The sequence below is a fragment of the Ambystoma mexicanum genome, chromosome 11, assembly GCF_040938575.1.
Source record: "Ambystoma mexicanum isolate Mex_15411 chromosome 11, UKY_AmexF1_1, whole genome shotgun sequence".
NCBI lineage: Eukaryota > Metazoa > Chordata > Amphibia > Caudata > Ambystomatidae > Ambystoma > Ambystoma mexicanum.
This window is the reverse complement of record NC_090934.1, coordinates 1,186,168,549-1,186,190,572: the sequence shown is the minus strand read 5'-3', so window position 1 is coordinate 1,186,190,572 and position 22,024 is coordinate 1,186,168,549. Positions and strand designations below refer to the sequence as shown.

The 22,024-nt window shown below is 48.6% G+C and overlaps 1 protein-coding gene across 1 annotated transcript in view; it reads left to right on the top strand.

Annotated features, from left to right (window-relative positions):
• Positions 1-22,024, top strand: part of FAM219B (family with sequence similarity 219 member B) — a 181,710-nt gene that overhangs the window by 40,118 nt on the left and 119,568 nt on the right. Inside the window, exon 2 of the mRNA XM_069624516.1 lies at positions 1,454-1,553. Coding sequence (XP_069480617.1) covers positions 1,454-1,553 — 100 coding nt within the window. The remainder of the gene's footprint in view (positions 1-1,453; positions 1,554-22,024) is intronic.

The following is a 22,024-nucleotide window of genomic DNA, read 5'->3' as shown; positions in this document are numbered from 1 at the left end:
TTCCCTCCAAAAATGAATTCCCCAGAGCTTGACTAAAAGCATTTAAAACGCTTATATGCCAAGTTTGAACACTTCTGTTTACACTCTGGGGACTTCGGAAATGAGGCCCAAAGTGTTTTGGTGTCATGTATTTTCTTAGTCTTAAAATGAGTTGAACGTGAGATTAAAATTCTTTACAACGCACCTCTGGGCTTGGTCAGCAAATATGATCCGGTGGCAATATTCCCCATTTCATTCTATACATTCTGTAGATTCTATATTTTGCTTTAATCTCTGTCTCAGGCAGAACGAATGTGTTTGGAAGTGTTGGTTCTTCTCAAGGCCAGTAGATGAGCAGATACAGGGCAAGGGGGCAACGTTCATATTTAAATACCTAACTATTTCCATTTATACTTACTAAAGTGGTGTTGGTAGATGAGTATAACAAGAGTTTATTCTGGTACAGATTTGACTTAAACAAGCTAAGACTTCAAAGTTGAATATGCAGATCCTGAGGGTTTCTCCATGAGAATAGTAATGACATTCCTTCTGGGTGACAGTGGATATAGCTCTTGTGTGCTTTTCTGTATCCATGTTCCTTCCATGACCAATACCTTTAATATTCAAAAGACTGACTATTTGGGGTGGGGTTGAATCTGGAATTACATGAATTTGCTTTGGTCTTAAAACCCAGAATCCTAGCCCTAATTTGCGATCTGTTTAGTTTGAGAACCTTGAAGATCTCTAGGTTTCTGTAGCAGTCGAGGTCTTCTCCTGGGTTAGGTCGGAGGGCAGTTTTGTTTGCCTATGCATGGCGAGGAGATCATGTCTGGACAGCCAGACTTTGATTATACTCTTAATAAAGAGGGACGACTATAGTTATCTACTATTCGGGGATTGACAAGGTACCTGAACTAAAATTATCCAGTGGCAGAATAGAGGTAGTGTAGGGAATATGCTTGTGATGTAAAGGAAGTGGCAACCTGCGCTGTTTTTCGCTTATGTTGTTAAGGTTTGGGGTGACCTGTGTGTTAGGCAAATATGCAATACTACTGCTTTGATTCTGTGTGCTGCTGGGCATGTTTTGCCTGTGTAGACTACTGCTATTGTATGTCTAAGGTATCTGTTTGCTGTGCTGATGCATCTTTTATTGTACATTTTAGCATACGAGTTCAATGTTGATGTATAATTTCTCTGTGTAGTTTGCAATTCCTACTGCAGTGTGCAACTTGCCCCTTATGTGTACCCGTGCTTTAAAGTACGTTCGTAATACAAGCTTCTTTCAATTTGACACTGTACCCATCTTGTGTCCTGGAGCCAATTCTTACCATATTGTATATTATGCAAGTTTAATCTCCAGGCATTGCTTAACAGTTCCAAGTTGTGTCTATTGGTTAATATTTGCAGGGTCCTGCTGCAGTTACAGGTTCTTTTATGTGCACACACGCCATGATCTATTTATTTTCTTAAACAGGCAGCTGGAGACACCAGGAAGTTTGGGCTTTCTTTTGATCGAGTGGAGAAAAGAGGGCCTTATCTCATGACCAAAACTCCTTCCATCCATGCCAAGCTACGTGAGTGAACGATCTCTATAGTACACATAGTCTGACTCTGTTTCCACCCTTGCATCACCCATACCTGCCCTTGTACTTGCTTGCCATTCCCCTCTCCTCACCTCGATTGGTTGCCCTCCATCAACCTAGCAAAACATTCTCTTGTTTTCATTGCTTGGAGGAATCACGGATGGCGGCTATGCAAGTACCACACTACAACTCACTTGTTTAATGCAGCCCACATGCTATTCTCCTGCTGGTTCTCACCCTTTGTGGTTTTTGTTCTTTGTCTCTCCCTCCACACCCCTCATTCAGGCACTTGATGCACAGTAATTCTTATTGTGTTCTTGGTGCACCTGACTGCTTTGATAGGAGCTTCTTCTTGGTGCTGAAGGTAGAAGGTGCCCGCTGCCAGACTACTGATCTTTTCTATTTTACCAGTGGTGAAACTCTGAACAGGCAAAGGTAGTGCAGGATATTTTACATTTGTTCATTCTGCAAACTCAAAGGGTGTTTGTTGACCATCGACCCTACTAATCCAAGAAATTGTAACCACTCTAGTACCGGCTTCTGCTGTGCGAACGGATGTACAGTTTTGCTAAGAGGCATAAACTGAAACGCAAAGGAGAAAAGATGAAGTCCTCGTTGCCAGAGAGTCCTTTTGATTTTGAGGTCTGTTTTACAACATCCCTCACTCGCCTCCTCACACACTCATCCCCCACTCTGGAAGGGGGGCTAGGTCTGTGTTGTCTCTTATCTAGCAGCAAGTGGGGTAGGATGGGGGGAGTTCTAGAGAGTATCATATGGGTGCTTAACGCCACAATTATTCCTTGTCGCTATGCACTGAAATGCTTCCCCTTCAGAGCTGCATATATCCTCTCCTTGCCCTTTCCTTTGTTTCACGGCACAGCAACTGTACCCACAAAGGGATGGAGTAATAAGACACAGACCAATAATTTGATGTAAAATACGAACCGATCGACTTCGACAGTTCATTACCTTGCTATTCTGCCTTCCAATGATCACCTGTTTCCACCCAATCACTTTGATTCATTTTCCATAGTTCAAAACTGCTGGACGTTATTTAGCTTCCACTTCTAGCCTAGGAGAGCCTGGTTAGCTTGAAGTGGCAGCTACCTAGAGCTATGTTTGACTTGCCAAGCCAACTGATACCTCACAAACATGCATATGTCAAATTAACTGAGTATTTGAGAATGATAATAAAGAAGAATCGGGACACATTTAAACATAATGGATCATAGATAACGGGCAAACAGTTAAGGTGTCTCCCGTTGAAGTTATATTTGCAGTGTTTTGCAGGTACACAAAACAGCGCAAATATAACTTCTGCAGGAGAGACACACTTAAACGTTCTGCCTGTTGTGTGCCCAGTGGTGATGCCGACACCCAGGAGCCGGTTTAGGCTCCTGCTCATTGAATCTTAATTTCAGACCGTTTTCACATTTTGACTCGCCCACTTTTACAGAGACGTTGTTCTGTACATTCACTACCATTGTATGTTCACTACCATTTCTACGAAAATAAATGTTGGCTCTTAAGGCTGCCACACCCCAAAAACTCATATCATGACTTCTTCAGTTGAATCCCCTCAGGCTAATTAAAGGCATACTTTCAAATGAATAAAAGAAAAAAACCTACATATTCTGGCCTCCACATATAAGTACATTTCAAAGATGTTCTTTCAGTCCTATTCGAAGAAATGTGTAATTTAAACTTACAAAACTCCTCAGAAAGGACATTGTCTACTACTGAACATCTGTATCTCTCCTCTGTTCTAGTACAGCTCCATTCTAGATTGATCATCTTGTTCCTTTTAACACCCCTTAAAATCTATTATTCTTCAGTTCCAGTGTACAGGGCAGAACAAGAAGACCTGTGCGACAAATACACGGTTGGCTTTATGTAGGATACATCATTGGCCCTAGCTTTGGACTTTATGCCATGTTAATTCTCTAAGTAAGCTCAGCCTAAACATTAAAATAAACTTACATCAACACATGATGCACCATATTTTTCAGCTTGCATATCTGTTGCAAAAGTACATGCTAAGTATAGCCTGACCTGTACAGTTTGATCCAGATGGTTGCAGCTTATTTACTAAAACATAAAAGGCTGAGATTGGGGAGTTCCAAGATATGCAGGTGCTGCCTTCAATGATCCTTCAAGTCGATGCCCCCACATTTTGTTTTTCTGCTACTCGTTCGCTGGTGACATGAGAGTCGAGAAAGGAGACTAGCATTCAAGGCCTTTGACACACTGATTGTGAAGAATGATTTCTGGTGCCAGTAGCAGGCCTTATGAAAATGATTGAATACATTTTGGAAAATGTTAGATTTTGAGTTTTGAGTTTTTGAAGTGAGTTGGGTCTTCATGGAAAGGACCCCCTTTATATAATATCCCACTTGTAACCATACATTGGAACCCTATTTATGAAATAATATAGTGGGTAACAATAGCTTGATTGTAGAGCTAATCTAGTAATAGTTTCCTCTAGTAGATATCTAGCTATAATGAAGTAAAACTAGCTAAATGGAGTAAAGATGGAAGGGCTAAAGTAGAAAGCCAGTATTGACCATCTCCACTGTTACTGAAGCAAAAGGGATAGAAAATAATACCCTATGGTTGGGTATTGTAAATATTTGTACCCACAAGGAAAGGAGAACAAACTTGGAAAATTAAATTGCCAGGCAACATCGCCCAATTCCTCATAATATAAAATTTAAAGGAGGCGCAGGTTTGGGCATGTTCCCTGCCAACTGTGTGCACTGCTCCTTTCATGCTCGCTCAAGAATCCGCTATACCTGCAAAAAATGAAAATGTAATCTACCACTCATTGGGAAATGCAACCTGCAGTATAAGTGGCTGTAAAGGGACATAAGGATATTAAAAAAAGAAAAACCATGTGAAGAGGCAAATGAGAAATTAAATCGATAATTTTAAGAACGTTCATCAAGTCTTTACACCGACTGTATCACTGGCTGCAAGCCCCAGCATTCGCAAGGCATCTCTGTTTCCGAATCAAAAATATATAAGGAAGCAACATGAGCCTTGCTGTTTTTCTCAGGTACACCCAAGAGATGATTCGATGAGAGTTAATACAGCCAGAAGATTGTGTGGTACTCCAGCCTCCACATTGGAGGCACTGACATATGGGAGAGTAGGTGCATTCGTGCCTTATGTGAGAGATGCCCACAATACCAGCATGTGGCATGCACATTTTAGACACAACCTTTAACGTGCAATGTCGGGCTTTGATGGGATGACATGGTACCATTCATCAGGATGCTGCTAGAATAAGCTAGAGCCCAAGCTCAGGCCATCCTGCAAGAGGAGCAGATGAGGACCATTGCGTTATTTAAAACCTTTTCATGCCACAGAAACACTGCAAATTATAATATACAGCATTGATAATCTAGAGATACTTGTGGTTCAGAGCTGCGGGATTTCAACCCAAAATGCAAATCGGTTGCATCAATATTCCCTTTGATAATGAACAATTATTTGGAACACAACTAAACGTGGCAGCTAGGAAGTGTAAAAACGAAAATGAAACCACAGTGCCCCTGAGAACTATTTTGGATACGCCAGTGCAGAGAGAAAAAGGATGGGCAGAGAACATTTTAAGGGGCAAGCATCTTCTACTTGACCACACTCCTGCCTCAGCCCGGCAAACTCAGCAGCACCCCCACAGTCGTCTCCATCTACACATTTCTCTGTTTTAGATCTATTAAAACAGAGAAATGGGTAGATGGAGACGACAGTCCAAAGCAGTACTTGAAACATTGAGGTGCTTTCCCCTGTTGTGGGAAGACTGACCTAAATGGGAATTAATCCCCTCCCACGAGTGGGTGAGACAAACTATCCTACAGGGCTAATACATATAGTTGAAAAAGGAAGCCATGCAACAGACCACCAGAGCCAGACAGCAAGCAGAAAGAATCAACCTGTGCTACTAGCTGCGTTGAAGGCTCCTTTACAAAGAATGACAAAGGAACTAGCAAGAAAGGAATGCAATTGTGGTATCTGTTCCATGCACTTCCTTTTTCCAAAGAAAGGCTGAACATTAAGGCCAAACATTTGAGACTGCTCAACAAGTTGGTCAGAGCTTAAAGATTTGAAATGATGGTACTTTAGGAAGGCATCACATTCCTACAACAGGGACATTTCATGACCCCGCTAGACATTAAAGATGCATACTACCATATGTTAACTCATCAGAAGGAAAGAAGTTCCTGCAGTTCAAAGGGATTGCTCGTCATTCTCAGTATTTTATTTTGATTATAATCAATAAGAGATTTTCAATACATAAATAGGTGCCCATTTGTTAGGCTGAAATGGCATCCTAACCGGTCTAGATGGACCAACTTAACCTCAGAGTAAGGAGGCCATTACAAATGGGAGAAAGAGAAGGGTGTCCATAAAAAGATTTTCGGGGCCCTTGTGAAGAACTGCTGAAGTCCTCGCTAGCTCCTGGAATTGGAAAGGAAACCGGCCCCAGCCCCTGCCCCTTGGAGCATTCCACAGCCCCAGAGAATTAAAATTGGGATGGGATGCACAGAATTCACCAGCAGCATGGGATTTTAAAGTGCACATTCGTAACAGCCATCTGACTTTCTGGGACCTGTCGTAACCCTATAATGCTGCATACACATCAAAATGTAAACTTAGTGGCTTGGCTCCTCCGATAATAGGATTAGGATACTTCTATCTGCAAAACTATGTATGAACATGCTAAAAGAGGCTGCTAACAGATGGGATAGATACATTTTCTAGTGTACAGGGTAATCAATACACCATTTTTAGATCTACAGAATAAGACATAGTTACAGAACTGCTACATCTTTTAGAGCATGACTAGCAGACAATTCACTAAAGATCAATTTGCCACCCATCGCAGGATGCACAACTCAAGATAACCAGGTAACATTGTCCATGTTGCCAGCAGTTGGAACCTTCACAAAAGAGATCAAGTGGCTACATTCCCCAATCTTCAAACTGGTGTATAGTTGGAGTTTACATGTGGTTCTATATTGGCTAATGCGCCCGCCTTTTGACCCCCATTGATAAATATACTGTCATGCACCTTCTTACATTGAAGGTTGCTCTTCAAGTAGCAATAATGTCCATCAGGAAAATCTTAGTGCTAGCAGGCTCTGCCAGGGCAAGGACAAGGTGGGGGTTAGAACACATTCAAGATTGCCACCAAATGTCAAGTCATGTTTTCAAGAACGCACAATCTTGAAGAAAGGACCTAATTGTTCCACGTTGGGAGAAACCATCTCATAAGGAAAAATCTTTTTTTTATTTTCTTTGTAGCCTATGGACTGATCCATAGAGGATACCCAATCGGTAAAATAGTCACTGTATGATGAATGGTTCAAAGTCTCCATGAATGCTACACTAGCAAACGGGCACCTGCTTAATGATGATAATTTACAGTTCATGTCTGGAGCACTGTAATAATTGGTGACACTTTTCATACTCCCTCTTTTATTTGGTCTAATTTGGGCTTCCTTCCTTAAAGAACTAGGATACAAAAAATAATTTCAGTGCATACATTACAGATCAATATTTTTTACTTTACAATATAAACATTTTTGTGGTAAACATACTCGGATATTAAAAATCTGGCATGATAAGACACTGATCAATGATCTTAGATAATGAGTTGAAACGTCGCATCCATCGCTTTAAAACTAGAAAATAGTGCTAATGTTCAGATAAACATAATTCAGACCACCTTCAATTGTTGAATCACATCCCAACACTGACACCATATGTAAGGAAGACATGGTATCAAAACAAGACACACACGTGATCACAGTTCACCGGTGTTTATTAAACTGTAAGAATGGGTGAGATAAACGCCTTATCTAAATCTAAGATGGAGCAAGCTACGACCATCTAATAATAATAATAATAATGAATAATACAGTCCTAGTGGAGTCTAGTCCAATTTTAAAAAAGGGCCTATACTAAGAAAAGCCTATTGCTAGTTCTTACCACTAAATACAAAATAGTGTGGGATAATGTTCACAAAGAAAGAAAAAGGTTTTCTCAAAAGGATAAGTCAGGGTGTTATAGCCGGGGTCTTCCTTCCCCACGTTTGAAGCAAGGGACAAGGCGGGACTCTCAAGCACAGCTCATTTCTGGGCCTTCTACGGCCAGAGTTTACAGTTCCTATTCCAATATCGGGACCTTCTGGGCCCAAGTCTCTTGCTTCAGATGGCCTGATGAACAACAAACAAACAGTTCCTTCTGTAGATCTTCAGATCGGGTGACTCTTCACCTGGGGACCCCCCTCAGCCAGGCTCCGATCCTTTTCACAATGTTAGCCTCCCTCAACCAGGCTCAGACCAATGTCACTCAGTCGGGTTCACATTCTTTACCACAATGCAGTTTCCTTTAGCGTTTCAATTCACAACGTGTCAAAGACTTTCTACTGTACAAGGGGTTTCACTCGACCCTTGTATGACCACTTTGACATTTCTCCCGGGCCGTACCTGGGCCTCTTGGATCTTGTAGTATTGAGGAATCTTAATGTTAAACAATTGGGCAGCTTATTCTTTCCTCTTTACGGTTTCTCAAAGTACTTGTCAATTGACATCTCGCTGGTTTCATACGATCACATGGCGTTCCCCTCTTCTGGGCACAAACACTATTTGGGGTCTACTTTTCCAGTTTATCAGATTCTCCTTGGTTTGGAGCGGGCCTTTGTTAGAGTTTTTCGAATGAGCGCACACGTGGCGCCGAACCACTCTAACCCTGATACCTCGTTAGTTCACAAAAAGACCTTTTGTCTATCTTCTTTTATCCATGCAAATGTTGCCACTGCAACCATGAGTTTAACGCAGTCTGGTTTCATATCCGTTTCCTTCCACTCACCAGCTGTGTTGAACTCGTTGGCTTTTCTTCTGATGGAGTCAAGGATGGTACCACAGCGGCAACATATCACCCCCCAACCCTGCCCCCCCCCCCTCCCCAGGCTATCAGTGCGGGAAGGCCCTGTGTACCGTTGACATCTGTCACACCAATTGCCAGCTGCGTTTCCCGGTTTTATAGTTCTGTATTCGAAGGCATTGCGGGTCACGGTTGAAAAGGGCAAGGACAATTCCCCCTTGTTCTTTCGGTTTCCTCCGCCTTTCTCCTTCGTTTAAACTGCAGTCTCAGAATCGCTGCTTACTGGTGCATTCAGCCTTGCTCAAAGTGTGCTCCGCCTTTTATCCCTGTTGGGAAGGGAAAGGACCGTTGGGTGTGCATAGTTCTCCAGCATGGGGTCTGGCATGGATTCACATGCTCATGAATATTCCCCGTCGTCAGGCTGGGAATCCTCGGTAAAGAAAAAACCAGTATCAGTTTCGTTTCTGATCTGTCTTTCGTAGTAATAACCAATCACTGGTCTCTGCGTCATACTGACCACAGCCAATGACTGCCCTCTACCTAAGCACCGCCTCTGGCAGCCATCTTCAGATTTTTACCGCACGTTCATGTGTTGGGATCCTCGTGCTATTGCTCTCGAGCGTTAGTGCTATTTTTTCGCGCTTTTTCACAAAAACTTCGATTCTTTCGGTCAAAAGAGCCTCAAGCTCCACCGATCCTACATCCGATCAACGGGGACCCGTGTCGGATTCATCTGTGCCCCTCAAGGGTGAAGATTTCGTCGAGCTACACTTCGGAGGACTCCAGAAGCTTCTCAGGCCCGGTCTCGGAGATGGCCCAGGAGAAGGGAAGCTCGACGCCCGGAAAGCTGTTCAGGGCCTGCCCTGGATGCCAGCTGCAGAACGTCTTCAAGGAGGACGAACACTCTTTCTGCCTTTACTGCCTTCATGGGGACAAGACGCACGTGGAGAAGGACTGTGCGTTTTGCGGCAACATGTCGGAACGGACCATGAAGGACCGCCATCAACGTCTCGCCAGCTGGCTGGAGGGTAAGAGCCCGTCTGGCGAGAAGAAGAAGAAATCTGAGCGGTCTTCTAAGACCTTTGAGGGCGCCCCGGCGACGGGGGCCCAACATAAGGCCAAGCACCGCGAGTCCGCTGGCACCGGGAGCGCCGAACGGTCGGGCTCTACGGGCGCCAGGCAGGGCGCACCCTCCCCGGCACCATCAACCACGAGCCAACGCTCTGGGTCGGGTAAGAGGAAGGCCGAGCACCCGGCGAAACTCCTGGAGAGACCCCGGTCGAGCTCTAAGGCAGAGGAGGAGCGTGGCAGTGCCCCCTCCCTCAAGGATAAGGCGGTGAACGCACCTAAGGTGGTGAAGGCCTTGATCCATTCGACCAAGCCCTCTATCGAAACGGTCGCGGCGGCCCTGGCCCAGCCTGTGGAGGCTGCACCAGTGGTGGCGGCCTCGGGGCCCAGAATCTCCCTGCCTCCTCGGAGGGAGTCTTCTTTCGTGCCCATCGATAGGACCCCCGTGAAACCCTCCGTGGGGAAGAAGGGGGGGCAGGGCGTCGTCGTAGATTCGGCCTCAACCTCAGAAGAGGAACTGATCGAGGTCTTAAGCCACGGCCTAGGCGTGGAACAAGACCAGCCCGTCGGAATGGGCCCCGACGCAGGTGACGACGACGACATCGTCGAGGATACCGACGGGGCCCCTGCTCGCCCGTCGGATTCCCCTCTGCCAGCGCCGCAAGACAACTCAGCGGCCATTTTGTTGGCTATACAGTCCTTATGCTCCGAGATAAGGACGAGACTACCGTTACCGACGGAGGAACCTCTCCCGTCGGGGGATCCAGAACCGGGACCTTCTGGTGTTCCCCCTACCAAGAAAAGAAGGATCCATCCACCGCCTCCTTTTCAACCGTCGCGCCCCGTCCAGCCCTCCTCCCCGTCCACCCGAGGGGATGATACGGGGACTGACACGGCAGCGACGGGTACGGACGACGAGGCATACGACGAGGATTTTCCGTCGTCGCCTCCCACCAGGGCTTCTCCGCCCGACGAGATTGGGTCGTTCCACTCAATGATCGCCAGGGCATCCGAGCTTTTCCAACTCTGCCCTGAGGAGAAGAAAAAGGAAGGCTTCCTTTACCAACGGCGCGAGGCCAAGAGGAAGACGGTCCTCGCAGTGCCTCTGTTGGACGACATTTGGGATGAGGGCCTTTCCCTCCTCAAGAACCCTTCCACGACGCCAGCGAAAAGAGACCGGTACGAGAAAAAGTACCGGGTCCCGGACTCGGCCCCCCTATGCCTCCGGGCGCAGCCTACCCCGGACTCCGTCGTCTCCGCGGCAGCCAGGAAGAAAGCGGGGGGGGGGTGCGGCCTCCACGTCGACTTCCCCGCCGGACGGCGAGGGAAAGAAATTGGATGCCATGGGACGCAGAGTCATCTCGTCGGCGGCGACGACGATTAAAGCGGCCAACGCCTTGGCTATCGTGGCCCGCTACGACAGGGAACTCTGGTACAAGATAGCTCCCCTGCTGGATTTTCTGCCGGACGACAAGAGGGCGGAGGCCCTTGAGATCCTGCAGGAAGGTGAGGTGGCCTCGGACCACGCCATCACCGTGGCGACGGACATCGCCGACACTGGGTTCCGCCAGATGGGCAACGGCGTTTGCCTTCGACGTCGCGGATGGCTCAAGGCTACGGACTTTCGGCAGGACGTCCAGACCAGGGTCCTGGACATGCCCTTCGACGGGAACAACCTGTTTGGGAAGACAGGGACGATTCCCTTCAGGCCATCAAGGCGGATACTGAGACGGCCCGGGCCCTTGGAGTACTGCAGCAACGGCGGACGCCCTTTCGGAGCGGTGGAGGCAAGGGCGCCTCCAAAGGTTCCGGCGGCGGTTTCGCTTCCTACCGTCAAGCGGCCCGCTCGTCGTCGCAAGAGGCCTACAGAGGACGAGGCAAGTCTGGCGGACCCCGCCGTCGTCGCCAAGGAGGCCAAGGCGGCAAGGCCGCGTCCAAGCAGGATTGAACCGGCCGTGGGGTCGGGCCCCCACCGAAGCACCCCGGTGGGAGGCCGGCTGGCGGGCTTCGTCAGCGTGTGGGAGTCCATCTCCACCGACCGTTGGGTGCTGGACGCCCTGGCCCGGGGCCACGCGCTCGAGTTTCAAAGAAGGTGCCCGCGCGTCCCCCCCGTGGCCAGGAAAGAACTTCACGTCCCTCAACTTCTCCTGGAGGTAAAGGCGATGCTCAGAAAGGGCGCCATCGAACTCGTCCCAAAGAGGCTTCGGGGCTCCGGAGTCTACTCGCGTTACTTCCTCGTGAAGAAGAAGACGGGAGGATGGCGCCCCATCCTGGACCTGCGACGCCTGAACAAGTTCATCAAGGCGCAGAAGTTCCGGATGGTCACCCTCCAGCACGTCCTGGGTCAGCTGGAGGAAGGAGACTTCCTATCGTCGTTGGATTTGGAGGATGCCTACTTCCACATTCCCATCCTAAAGGGGCACCGAAAATTCCTCAGATTCGTGGTCCAAGGGCGTCATTACCAGTTCAAAGCCCTTCCCTTCGGACTACGGTCGGCACCCAGGGTTTTCACCAAGTGCCTCGCACCGGTGGCGGCGCAGCTGCGCCGCGAGGGGATTCACGTCTACCCCTACCTGGACGACTGGCTCATCCGCGCCAAGACGAGGGAGCTCGCCGTGGTCCACACGGCAAGGACCGTCCAACTCCTCACGGACCTGGGATTCTCCGTGAACTACGCCAAATCCCACCTGGTGCCCGCGCAAGTCGCACTGTTTCTGGGAGCGAGGCTCGACACAGTGTCCCTTCTGGCCTCTCCGTCGGAGGAGAGGACCAGGACCATCTTGGGCAAGGTGCAACGGATGTTGGTGGCCGACGCGGCCAAAGTGAGGTCCATCAAGTCCCTCCTCGGGATGATGTCTTCCTGCATCTACCTCATTCCCATGTGCAGGCTCCGGATGCGCCCGTTGCAAGAGTTCCTGGATGCGCGCTGGATCCAGACGACGGGCAGCTTCGAGGAAAGGATCAAGCTCGACGAGAGTTTCCGACGAGCGATACGGTGGTGGGGCACCCGCGCGCATCTGACGGCGGGCATGGGCTTCCAGACCCCAGCCCACCAGGTGACTGTGACCACGGATGCCTCCCTAGAAGGGTGGGGAGCGCACACCGAAAATCTGCACGCAAGGGGACTCTGGCTCCCGACGGAGAAGTCCCTGCATATCAACGTCCTGGAGCTCCGTGCAGTGTTTTGGGCCCTCAGGTCCTTCCTTCCGTCCCTCAAGGGCAAGGTGGTGAGGATCTTCACCGACAACACCACCACCATGTTTTACATCAGGAAACAGGGCGGAACCAGGTCCCCAGCGCTGTCCAAGGAGGCGCAGGACCTGTGGCATTGGGCCGTCGCCCAAGGGATTCTTCTGGTGCCGTTTCATCTGGCAGGGATAAAAAACACCATCGCCGACTCACTCAGCAGGGAGCTGCGCTCGTGCCACGAGTGGGAACTACGGCAGGATCTGGTGGATCGCCTCTTCCGACGGTGGGGCACACCCCAGATCGACCTGTTCGCGACGGCGACGAACACCAAGTGCCGGAGGTTCGCCAGCAGGTTTCCCCAGACGAGGAGCATGGGCGATGCTTTCTCGTTCCCCTGGGAGGGCCTGTTCCTCTACGCGTTCCCTCCCTTGCCTCTGCTAATCCGGCTCGTCAACCAGCTCAAGAGGTCACGGTGCAGGATGATCCTCGTCGCACCTGCGTGGCCGAGGCAGATATGGTTCCCGGACCTTCTGGACTTGTCGGCGTCCCCGCCAATCAAGCTGCCGGCGGACGCGGATCTACTCTCCAGGGAAGGAGGCGCCATCCTCCACCACGACCCGAAGTCGCTGAACTTGCAGGCCTGGCTCCTGCAGCGCTAGAGTTTGGAGGATACGACATACCGGCCGATTGCAGAGAGGTTCTTGCAAAGGCCAGGGCGTCCTCGACTCTTAAATGCTACGGACACAAATGGAAGAGGTTCTCTGTCTGGTGCCACGCACAGAAGATTAACCCTCTACGGATTACGGCTCCCCAAGTGCTGCCGTACCTGCTGACGCTGGCCAAAGCTGGTCTGGCACACGCGTCCATCAAGATTCATCTTGCTGCGATCTCCCGTTACACCAGAACCACGGGCCGGACGTCCTTGTGGTCTCATCGTCTGGTGAAAGAGTTCATGAAGGGACTGTTCAGATCGTTCCCGCCGGTGAAGGCTCCGGCCCCGGCGTGGGAGCTCAACGTGGTGCTGACCAAACTCATGGGACCTCCGTTCGAGCCTCTGCACTCGGCCCCGTTGAAGTTTCTATCGTGGAAAACAGCTTTTCTCGTGGCCATCACCTCCGCACGACGAGTGGGAGAGATCCAGGCCCTTTCCTGCAAGGCCCCGTACTTGACTTTCCACGACACGAGGGTAGTGCTCAGGACGCACCCCTCCTTCATGCCCAAGGTACCGTCGGACTTTCATCTCAACGAACCCTTGGTGTTACCTGTGTTCTTCCCGTCGCCTTCGTCGCCGGCTGAGAGGACTTTGCACTCGCTGGATGTGGCTAGAGCGCTGAAGTTCTACGTGGACCGCACGAAAGGTTTTCGGAAGACGTCACAACTCTTTGTGAACTTTGGACCTGTCAATCAGGGGAAGGCTCTCTCGAAGGCTTCCATCTCCAGATGGCTCTCCGGCTGTATCATGTACTGTCACCGGTTGGCAAACCGACCGCTGCCTGGCCGTCCGAGAGCCCATTCCACCAGAGCGATCGCAGCTACCACGGCGTTCCTATCTGGTGTGCCCCTGCTGGACATATGCAGGGCTGCTACGTGGAGGTCGACGCACACCTTCACGAAATTCTACTGCGTCGACCGGGATTCCAGGGAGGAGTCCAGGGTCGGCCAAGCAGTGCTGCGCAACCTGTTCGCCTGAGGTGAGCCTGGTGAGGAGGTAAGATGCTTAATGTTGAGTTGATGTGATGCTTAATGTTGAGCCTTTGCCACCTCCCGTGGTTGTGCATGTGTGTACTGCTATGTATTCTTTATTCATGAGCATGTGAATCCATGCCAGACCCCATGCTGGAGAAGGAACAAGTTACTTACCTGTAACTGTTGTTCTCCAGCATGGGTCTGGCATGGATTCACATGCGAACCCTCCCGCCTACCCCTCTGCGGCTCTTCACTTGGTCATACTGCCACTTCACGTGCTTCCAAATCTGAAGATGGCTGCCAGAGGCGGTGCTTAGGTAGAGGGCAGTCATTGGCTGTGGTCAGTATGACGCAGAGACCAGTGATTGGTTATTACTACGAAAGACAGATCAGAAACGAAACTGATACTGGTTTTTTCTTTACCGAGGATTCCCAGCCTGACGACGGGGAATATTCATGAGCATGTGAATCCATGCCAGACCCATGCTGGAGAACAACAGTTACAGGTAAGTAACTTGTTCCTTATCGGCAATTGGCAGACTCTGCCGGACCCTTGTGTTGGGACATGTCAGGGGCTCTGGTGTTATTCCGTTGTCTTTCGTGGTGTGAGAAAGTGTTTGTGTAGGAAAGGGGGGGGTACGAGTTTTTACATATTTTACGGGGTAGGATGGGGAAAAGGTGTTATAAGGAAGGGGTACCGCGTCTCAACCGTCTGTGTCCCACTCCATGAGGACCCCCATCCAGGTGATCCTCCTGCACTGGTCCACCCCCAGGAACTGGATCCAATAGCGATGGCCGTCTCCTGGCCACCTGGATGACCAATCCCTGGGGACTAGTAAGTGAGACACCTTCAGGTTTCTCACAGGACCTACAGAGATGAAGCACTTTTTGGCAGGCCTAATGGAAAAATACTAACCGCACCCTTTTAGCCATTCTCTTCTTAAGGTGGAATATAATGGATAAAGGAGGAAATGTTGATCTGCCTTCCAAGTTAGGCAATGGGAGCATTATCAGATGTTTCATTTGCAGGCTTCGGCTGACAGTGGTAGCATGCATGAAACTGAAATTAGGTATACTGCTTCATAGTAAAAGGTTCTATCTTATCCAGGTATTCGTCAAAGTTCGGCAGGCATTTGGACTCCCAAGTAATAGTTACAAAGGAGTGTGGGAGCCCCTCTACTGAGAAAGAACGTGGGTCAAATACCCTGTTCTATGGTATTTCTTCCACTCGGGAGAGTCTATGACCACGTTTTAGCTCAATGCACCCTTTACAGAGGAGAAATATCCATTTCCATATCGGTCTTTGTCCCACCCACAAGGGCAGTCCAGCACTGAAATGCTAGGCAAATCTCCTCTGAACAAGAGTGCCATCAGCAACCCCAGGCGCGTGTTTCGGCCTATTCTGGCCTCATCAGTGAGGTGAAGCTGAGCCTCTCTAAAACGCAGTGAGCAAGGGGTTCACGTCTGGATTACCACGGGTTACCCAGGGTGAAACTCCAAGTTTTACAAAGTTACAAAGGCCCGACTTAAAAGGCCAACTCACTGAGGAGGCACAATTAGGCCAAACCACGTGTCTGGAGTCTGGTACAAATATCATATCTGTTAAAGACTACTGCATAAAAACGCAAAAAAAGGCATGCTCGCAGGTGGGCCAAGCAATACTAAGAAACCTTTTAAACTCTCTAAATGCCACATGCCCTACATCAGTGTTATACTGCTTGCTAACCTCTGCCTAGTACGCAACACCAGAACAGATTTACAAGCTGAAAGGGATCAACATTCCTGACCAGAAATAGTCTTATAGATAGATCTAGGGATACGTATAGCTACTGAGAAAGGCGTGGGCAGATTACCCTTGTGCTATGATCTTACAGTGCAGATTACTGTATATTACACCAGCTTGCAAGGTTATAGGACCTCTACTTCCTTGACTTTTTATCTTTCCAAAATCGCAGTTGCCTAGCTGTCTTTTTTCCTTGCTTCATATCCAACCAGAAACTAAGTATCCGAGTGTGGCTTTCACTATTATAGTTGCGTTTTTGGTGTCCTTTGTCCTATGTACCTGTTTTATTTTTAAACAAACCCAATATCCTGATCTTAAATTAGTTTGTTAATAAAAGAATAAAGTGATATTAAAAGAAGACTATACAACTCAGAATTGTATAGAGAGGCAAAAAATAAAAGAAATCTGCTGAAGCAGTTGACTGGAAGAAGCCTTGTGGCTAGCAGGTATTGTTCAGTTTAGTGAAATTAATACTAGAGACCAGCCACTCGATGGTGGACAATGTTTAACATGTGACCCTAAAACTGATAAAATCTGCAAAAGACTATTATGGATAACCAACGTATAAAAGCTTCTTGCTTCTAGTGTTTTCATTCCATACTGATTGTTCCCGTCAGGAGTGCGTCTTGGGTACATGCCCCTGTCCCTCCTTTTCTACAGTGTATACATACTTAAATTGTTGATCGTTTCTTCCTAGTACTAAATCATTGACTGTTTGGATGGATGACCCGTTTCATGACTGTCGACACTCCTTTTTTTTTTATTTTTTTATTTCTTTTTTTTTTTAATTAATTCTTCTTGTTAAGTTTCCTCCAGATTAGGCACCAGATAGAACTCACCAGTGATGTATAGCTTATTAGTGCCCGGCAAAGGACAATGAGCTTGTAACAAGCAAGCACATTGGCGCTCGCCGTTTCGTTACCAGCCCCACAATGACTTGCATGCACCTGATGTACGCTGCGTCCTGCGAAATTCCTTTGTTTTCTCTGACTGGTCACCATGGAAAGAGAGCAGAGACTACGTTTAGTGTCTTCGCTCCTTTCCCTGGTGGCCATTTTCATTGTTTATTTTCGTTTTCTTTCTTTTTCATGGCCGCCATGTAAAAGGAGAAAGGACTATGTGTTGTCCCTTCTCTGCAGTCCATATCGGACATTTAAAAACATTTATAAAATTGTATTCCTTTCTTTTCTCGAGTTGTGAAACGGTTTCCCAACTCGAGAAAAAATACTATTAGTATGCCGGTATATTGTGGCAGGGTACTAATAGCAATATTACACAGGAAGGGGCGCCATTACCGGGCATTGTAATGCACCAGGGCTTTGTGAAGGCCCTTGCGATTAGCTGGCCCGGTAGTGCCCCTCTTTGCTTAAGTACAAGCCCACCATTTTTGTATGTATTGTGGAAGACTCGATATAAATAAGTTAAAGTTTATTTGGATTGTAACAATCCATTAAATCGCAAATATACAAACACCAGTACATCGTGAGTTATAAAAGCATGTTCATCAAGAACAGTTTAAAACAGTCGGAATATATAAAACCATAGTGTGTAAAAAACATAAGGCACCACCACTAGTCAAAATACACAAACAATAAAACAGGCCATATAGAGAAAAAAAATTGAAAACTTTGCCCATTTCATAGGATAAATGCTGAGACAAACAGGTAACATACACTAGATTTAAAATCATCATGATAACAACACAACTAATCAGCAGCACATAAAGGATAAGAGGGCTATAAACGAAGAAGCTTGGATCTGCGAGCCCAGGCTCCTTTCAAATAGCTCGCTAGGGCAAAGGCAATTCCAACATCGGGAAGGGCCAACGGCCTCAGAATAGCCAGATTCATGGAGGAAATTTTAAGATAAGTTAGCGGATGTAGAGTGGGCAAAAGAGAACAAAATGTTCAAGCGATTGCCACTCTCTGCAAAACCAGAACATTGCACATCCCCATTGTGTTTTCTGGACCACTAACTTTAGGTGGAAACCGTTTAACCGGGCACTGGTTAACAAGAATCGGTGAAAAGTAATGGGAGCCTTAACCAAATAGTCAGCTGAGCCCCTTACTGGAGAGAGTGGAAGGTAGTACCTAACAGATGCCTTGCACAAGTTTGCATCCTCTTTCATGGAGGCCTTAATGTCCTAAAATCTCTCCTTTATCAGCCTAGTAGGAAAACTAGCAATTCTCTCTGGATTCCTGAAGCAGTCGTCCAAGCCCCAAAAGACTCAGGGTATTTTTAATCTAGACAAGCCATTCAATGTTGTGATAGTTCCCCAGCGTAAGAACATTCCTAAGGTGCAATCTAGTTAATGACCCTTCTTAGTTTGCCCACACGGAAAGCCAAAACAGGATTGACCGCACGGAGAGCAAGTACATCGAATTTTCCATACCCATTGCTGAGTGCAAAATGTGTGATGGCCTTGAAGCGGATACCCCTAGGAGGAGTGCACAAAAAGTGTTCTCAGCACTCTGTAAAGACTTCATATTTGCACACTCTGAGTTCATTGCCATATGCCCCTGTCGCCAGAGCTTTCCCTCTATAAACCTCCAGCAGGTTCTCTACTGAAAGTTGCCCCATATTTTTTGCAACTCTAAAGAGCCCTCCAATGACCTGGTTCATCCTGGACCTCTGTACTTCTACATCCCCTTCCACGTCAGTCTGTAGTTGAACCGGACCCTCAAATAGGAGAAATCTGTTGCATACATCCGTATACAACAGTGTTAATTCATACTTCGTATAATTTGTGAATAAGAGTCTTTATTTGTAGCAACGACACGCCTGTTGTATACGGATGTGATTAGAACTATTCTCTTGTTTCATGATTGAATTATATGTGGGTACAAAACCTCAAATGTGTATCTAATCATATCTGTTTGATTACTAAAAAGGAATATACCTATTTGTGTTTCCTTATGATCTTTTTTCTTTTCTTAAATTACTGAATAAAACATCTATTAATTACCAGCACGATGAAATAATGTTTTTAGAAGTTTGTTTGTGCGCAGTCTGTGAGGTCAGTACCTCCCAGTTTATGTATGCATCATAGGTGATAGTGGAAGATCACCAAACTTACCACACGGCTGCAGCCCTTCTCAAATTACTTTGCACTTTAGATTCAATATATACAAGGCGTGCGCATTCCCAGTATAGGGGTTTGTTTCCACAAAAAGACGAAGAACATGGCCTTGAGATGCTTTCGCCATGGGCTAGGCATAAACCTCCCCAGGGCAAATCGTATCCAGTCTGCCCCTGCCCCAAGTGAATGAAAGCGGGAAATGATTACTTTCACACCTGGCAATAATGTTGAAGCCCTTCACACAACTCCACCATTTTATGGCGGTCAAAATAAAATCCATAAAGCTATGAAATCTGTCTCTGAATCAAATCGGCCATTTATAGGTCTTCACCCGGTCCCCACCAGGATATCCCACAAAAAAACACGCTACTCGAAGTAGATGGATCCAAAACAATATCTAAAAGCAATAGAGGATAAAGGTGAGGAAAAGTAGATATGGGCTGAGCTTAAAGTCTCAGCAATTTGATATCTAGAAATAAGCACTTGGAACTCTCAGCTTTTATATCTAAAACACGCACTCACACTCTTACTTCTCCTTACCACATTAGGACTAGATAAAGTTCTAGGTTAATAGGGCCTTCAGGACTACAGAAGATAGTGTGCATGTAAATGTGGATTGGAGATTAAACCGGACCGAACAGCCATTTTTTGATTTCTTATTTATTTTTCTTCCTTGTTCTAGCTATATCAAAGGAGGTGATGGCTTCCCCTCTTAAGGGGAATGTGTCAACTCCAGGGAGACTATAAGATACCTGCTTACCTTGGAGGCCTAGGAAGATCTTAGTAGGTTTGCAGCATTTCTTACACGGGACTTGAAGCTTTGATCAAAACGCCTGGTTTATAGAACAAGTCACCTGTAATTCATCCTTGATTGAAGAGACTGCATAACCTGGATTTAAGGAGACTTGATGTAAGAATAGAACTGTTTAGGAAGGCGCAATGCACCCTGCTATCTTGGTATTGTATTTGTCAAAATGTTTACATCAGCCTGGTGAAGTGATTGGGGTAGATTATGAGGTTTTAGGAAAATATGTAAAAACACTTTGGACAAGAAATATGTTTGGTAATTAATAGTGGTTTTTGGTGTACTGAACTTTGCACATTTGCTCTTCCTAGCTGCTTATGTTAGTGCTGCTGTATCTAATGCAGTACTATATAAGACAATCTGCACTCCAACATTTACAGGGTAATTCATAGAATTTCACAGAAAAGTGTCGCAAGCGGCTGGCGCAGAGTGTCCGCGTGCGATTGTCTGCGCCAGGCGCGTGCGCCAAAACCGATTTCCGCGCACAGCGTATTCATGGATTTTAGGCTCCCAAACCAGCCGTGGCGCAGAGTATCGCAGCGACCCTGCAGCAGCGCCAGTAACGCCCCCAAGAACGCCGTCGCGCAAGGAAAAGCCATCAACATCGCCAAATCATCGCAAAGGGCTGCTCTAACCCTGGACCAGTTTACAGGGCTGCCAAACAAGGAACGCAAAGCGGGTAACGTACATATCAGGGGTACGCGGGAAGTTTTACACGCGATTAGCCAGGGTACGTGTATTACAGGGGTGCGCGGGAATAATCACACGCGATTAGGCTGGGTGGGTTCTCACAGGTGTTCCCTGTACACCCTCCACAGCCCCTGCAGGCAGCCCACAAAACAGGGGACTACCCTGCACACCTGCTCATGTCTCCCACCCTCCACCCCCCCAGCAGTGTGGGGCACCCTCCACCAGGCCCCCACCCATGTCTCCCACCACCCCCACCCCCCAGCAGTGCAGGGGCAGCCTCCACCAGGCCCCCACTCATGTCTCCCACCACCCCCACCCCCCAGCCACCATGGGCAGCCCCCACCAGGCCCCCACTCATGTCTCCCACCCACCCCCACCCCCCCAGCAGTGTGGGGCACCCTCCACCAGGCCCCCACCCATGTCTCCCACCACCCCCGCAGCCCCCACCAGGCCCCCACTCATGTCTCCCACCCCCCAGCCACCATGGGCAGCCCCCACCAGGCCCCCACTCATGTTTCCCACCCACCCCCACCCCCCAGCAGTGCAGGGGCAGCCTCCACCAGGCCTCCACTCATGTCTCCCACCACCCCCACCCCCCAGCCACCATGAGCAGCCCCCACCAGGCCCCCACTCATGTCTCCCATCCACCCCCACCCCCCAGCAGTGCAGGGGCAGCCTCCACCAGGCCCCCACCCATGTCTCCCACCCACCCCCACCCCCCCGCCACCATGGGCAGCCCCCACCAGGCCCCCACTCATGTCTCCCACCCACCCCCACCCCCCAGCCACCATGGGCAGCCCCCCCCAGGCCCCCACTCATGTTTCCCACCCACCCCCACCCCCCAGCAGTGCAGGGGCAGCCCCCACCAGGCCCCCACTCATGTCCCCTATCACCCCCACCCCCCAGCAGTGCAGGGGCAGCCTCCACCAGGCCCCCACTCATGTCTCCCACCACCCCCACTCCCCAGCCACCATGGGCAGCCTCCACCAGGCCCCCACTCATGTCCCCTATCACCCCACCCCCCAGCAGTGCAGGGGCAGCCCCCACCAGGCCCCCACTCATGTCCCCTATCACCCCCACCCCCCAGCAGTGCAGGGGCAGCCTCCACCAGGCCCCCACTCATGTCTCCCACCCACCCCACCCCCCAGCCACCATGGGCAGCCCCCACCAGGCTCCCACCCATGTCCCCTATCACCCCCACCCCCCAGCCACCATGGGCAGCCTCCACCAGGCCTCCCCTTATGTCCCCTATCACCCCCACCCCCCAGCCA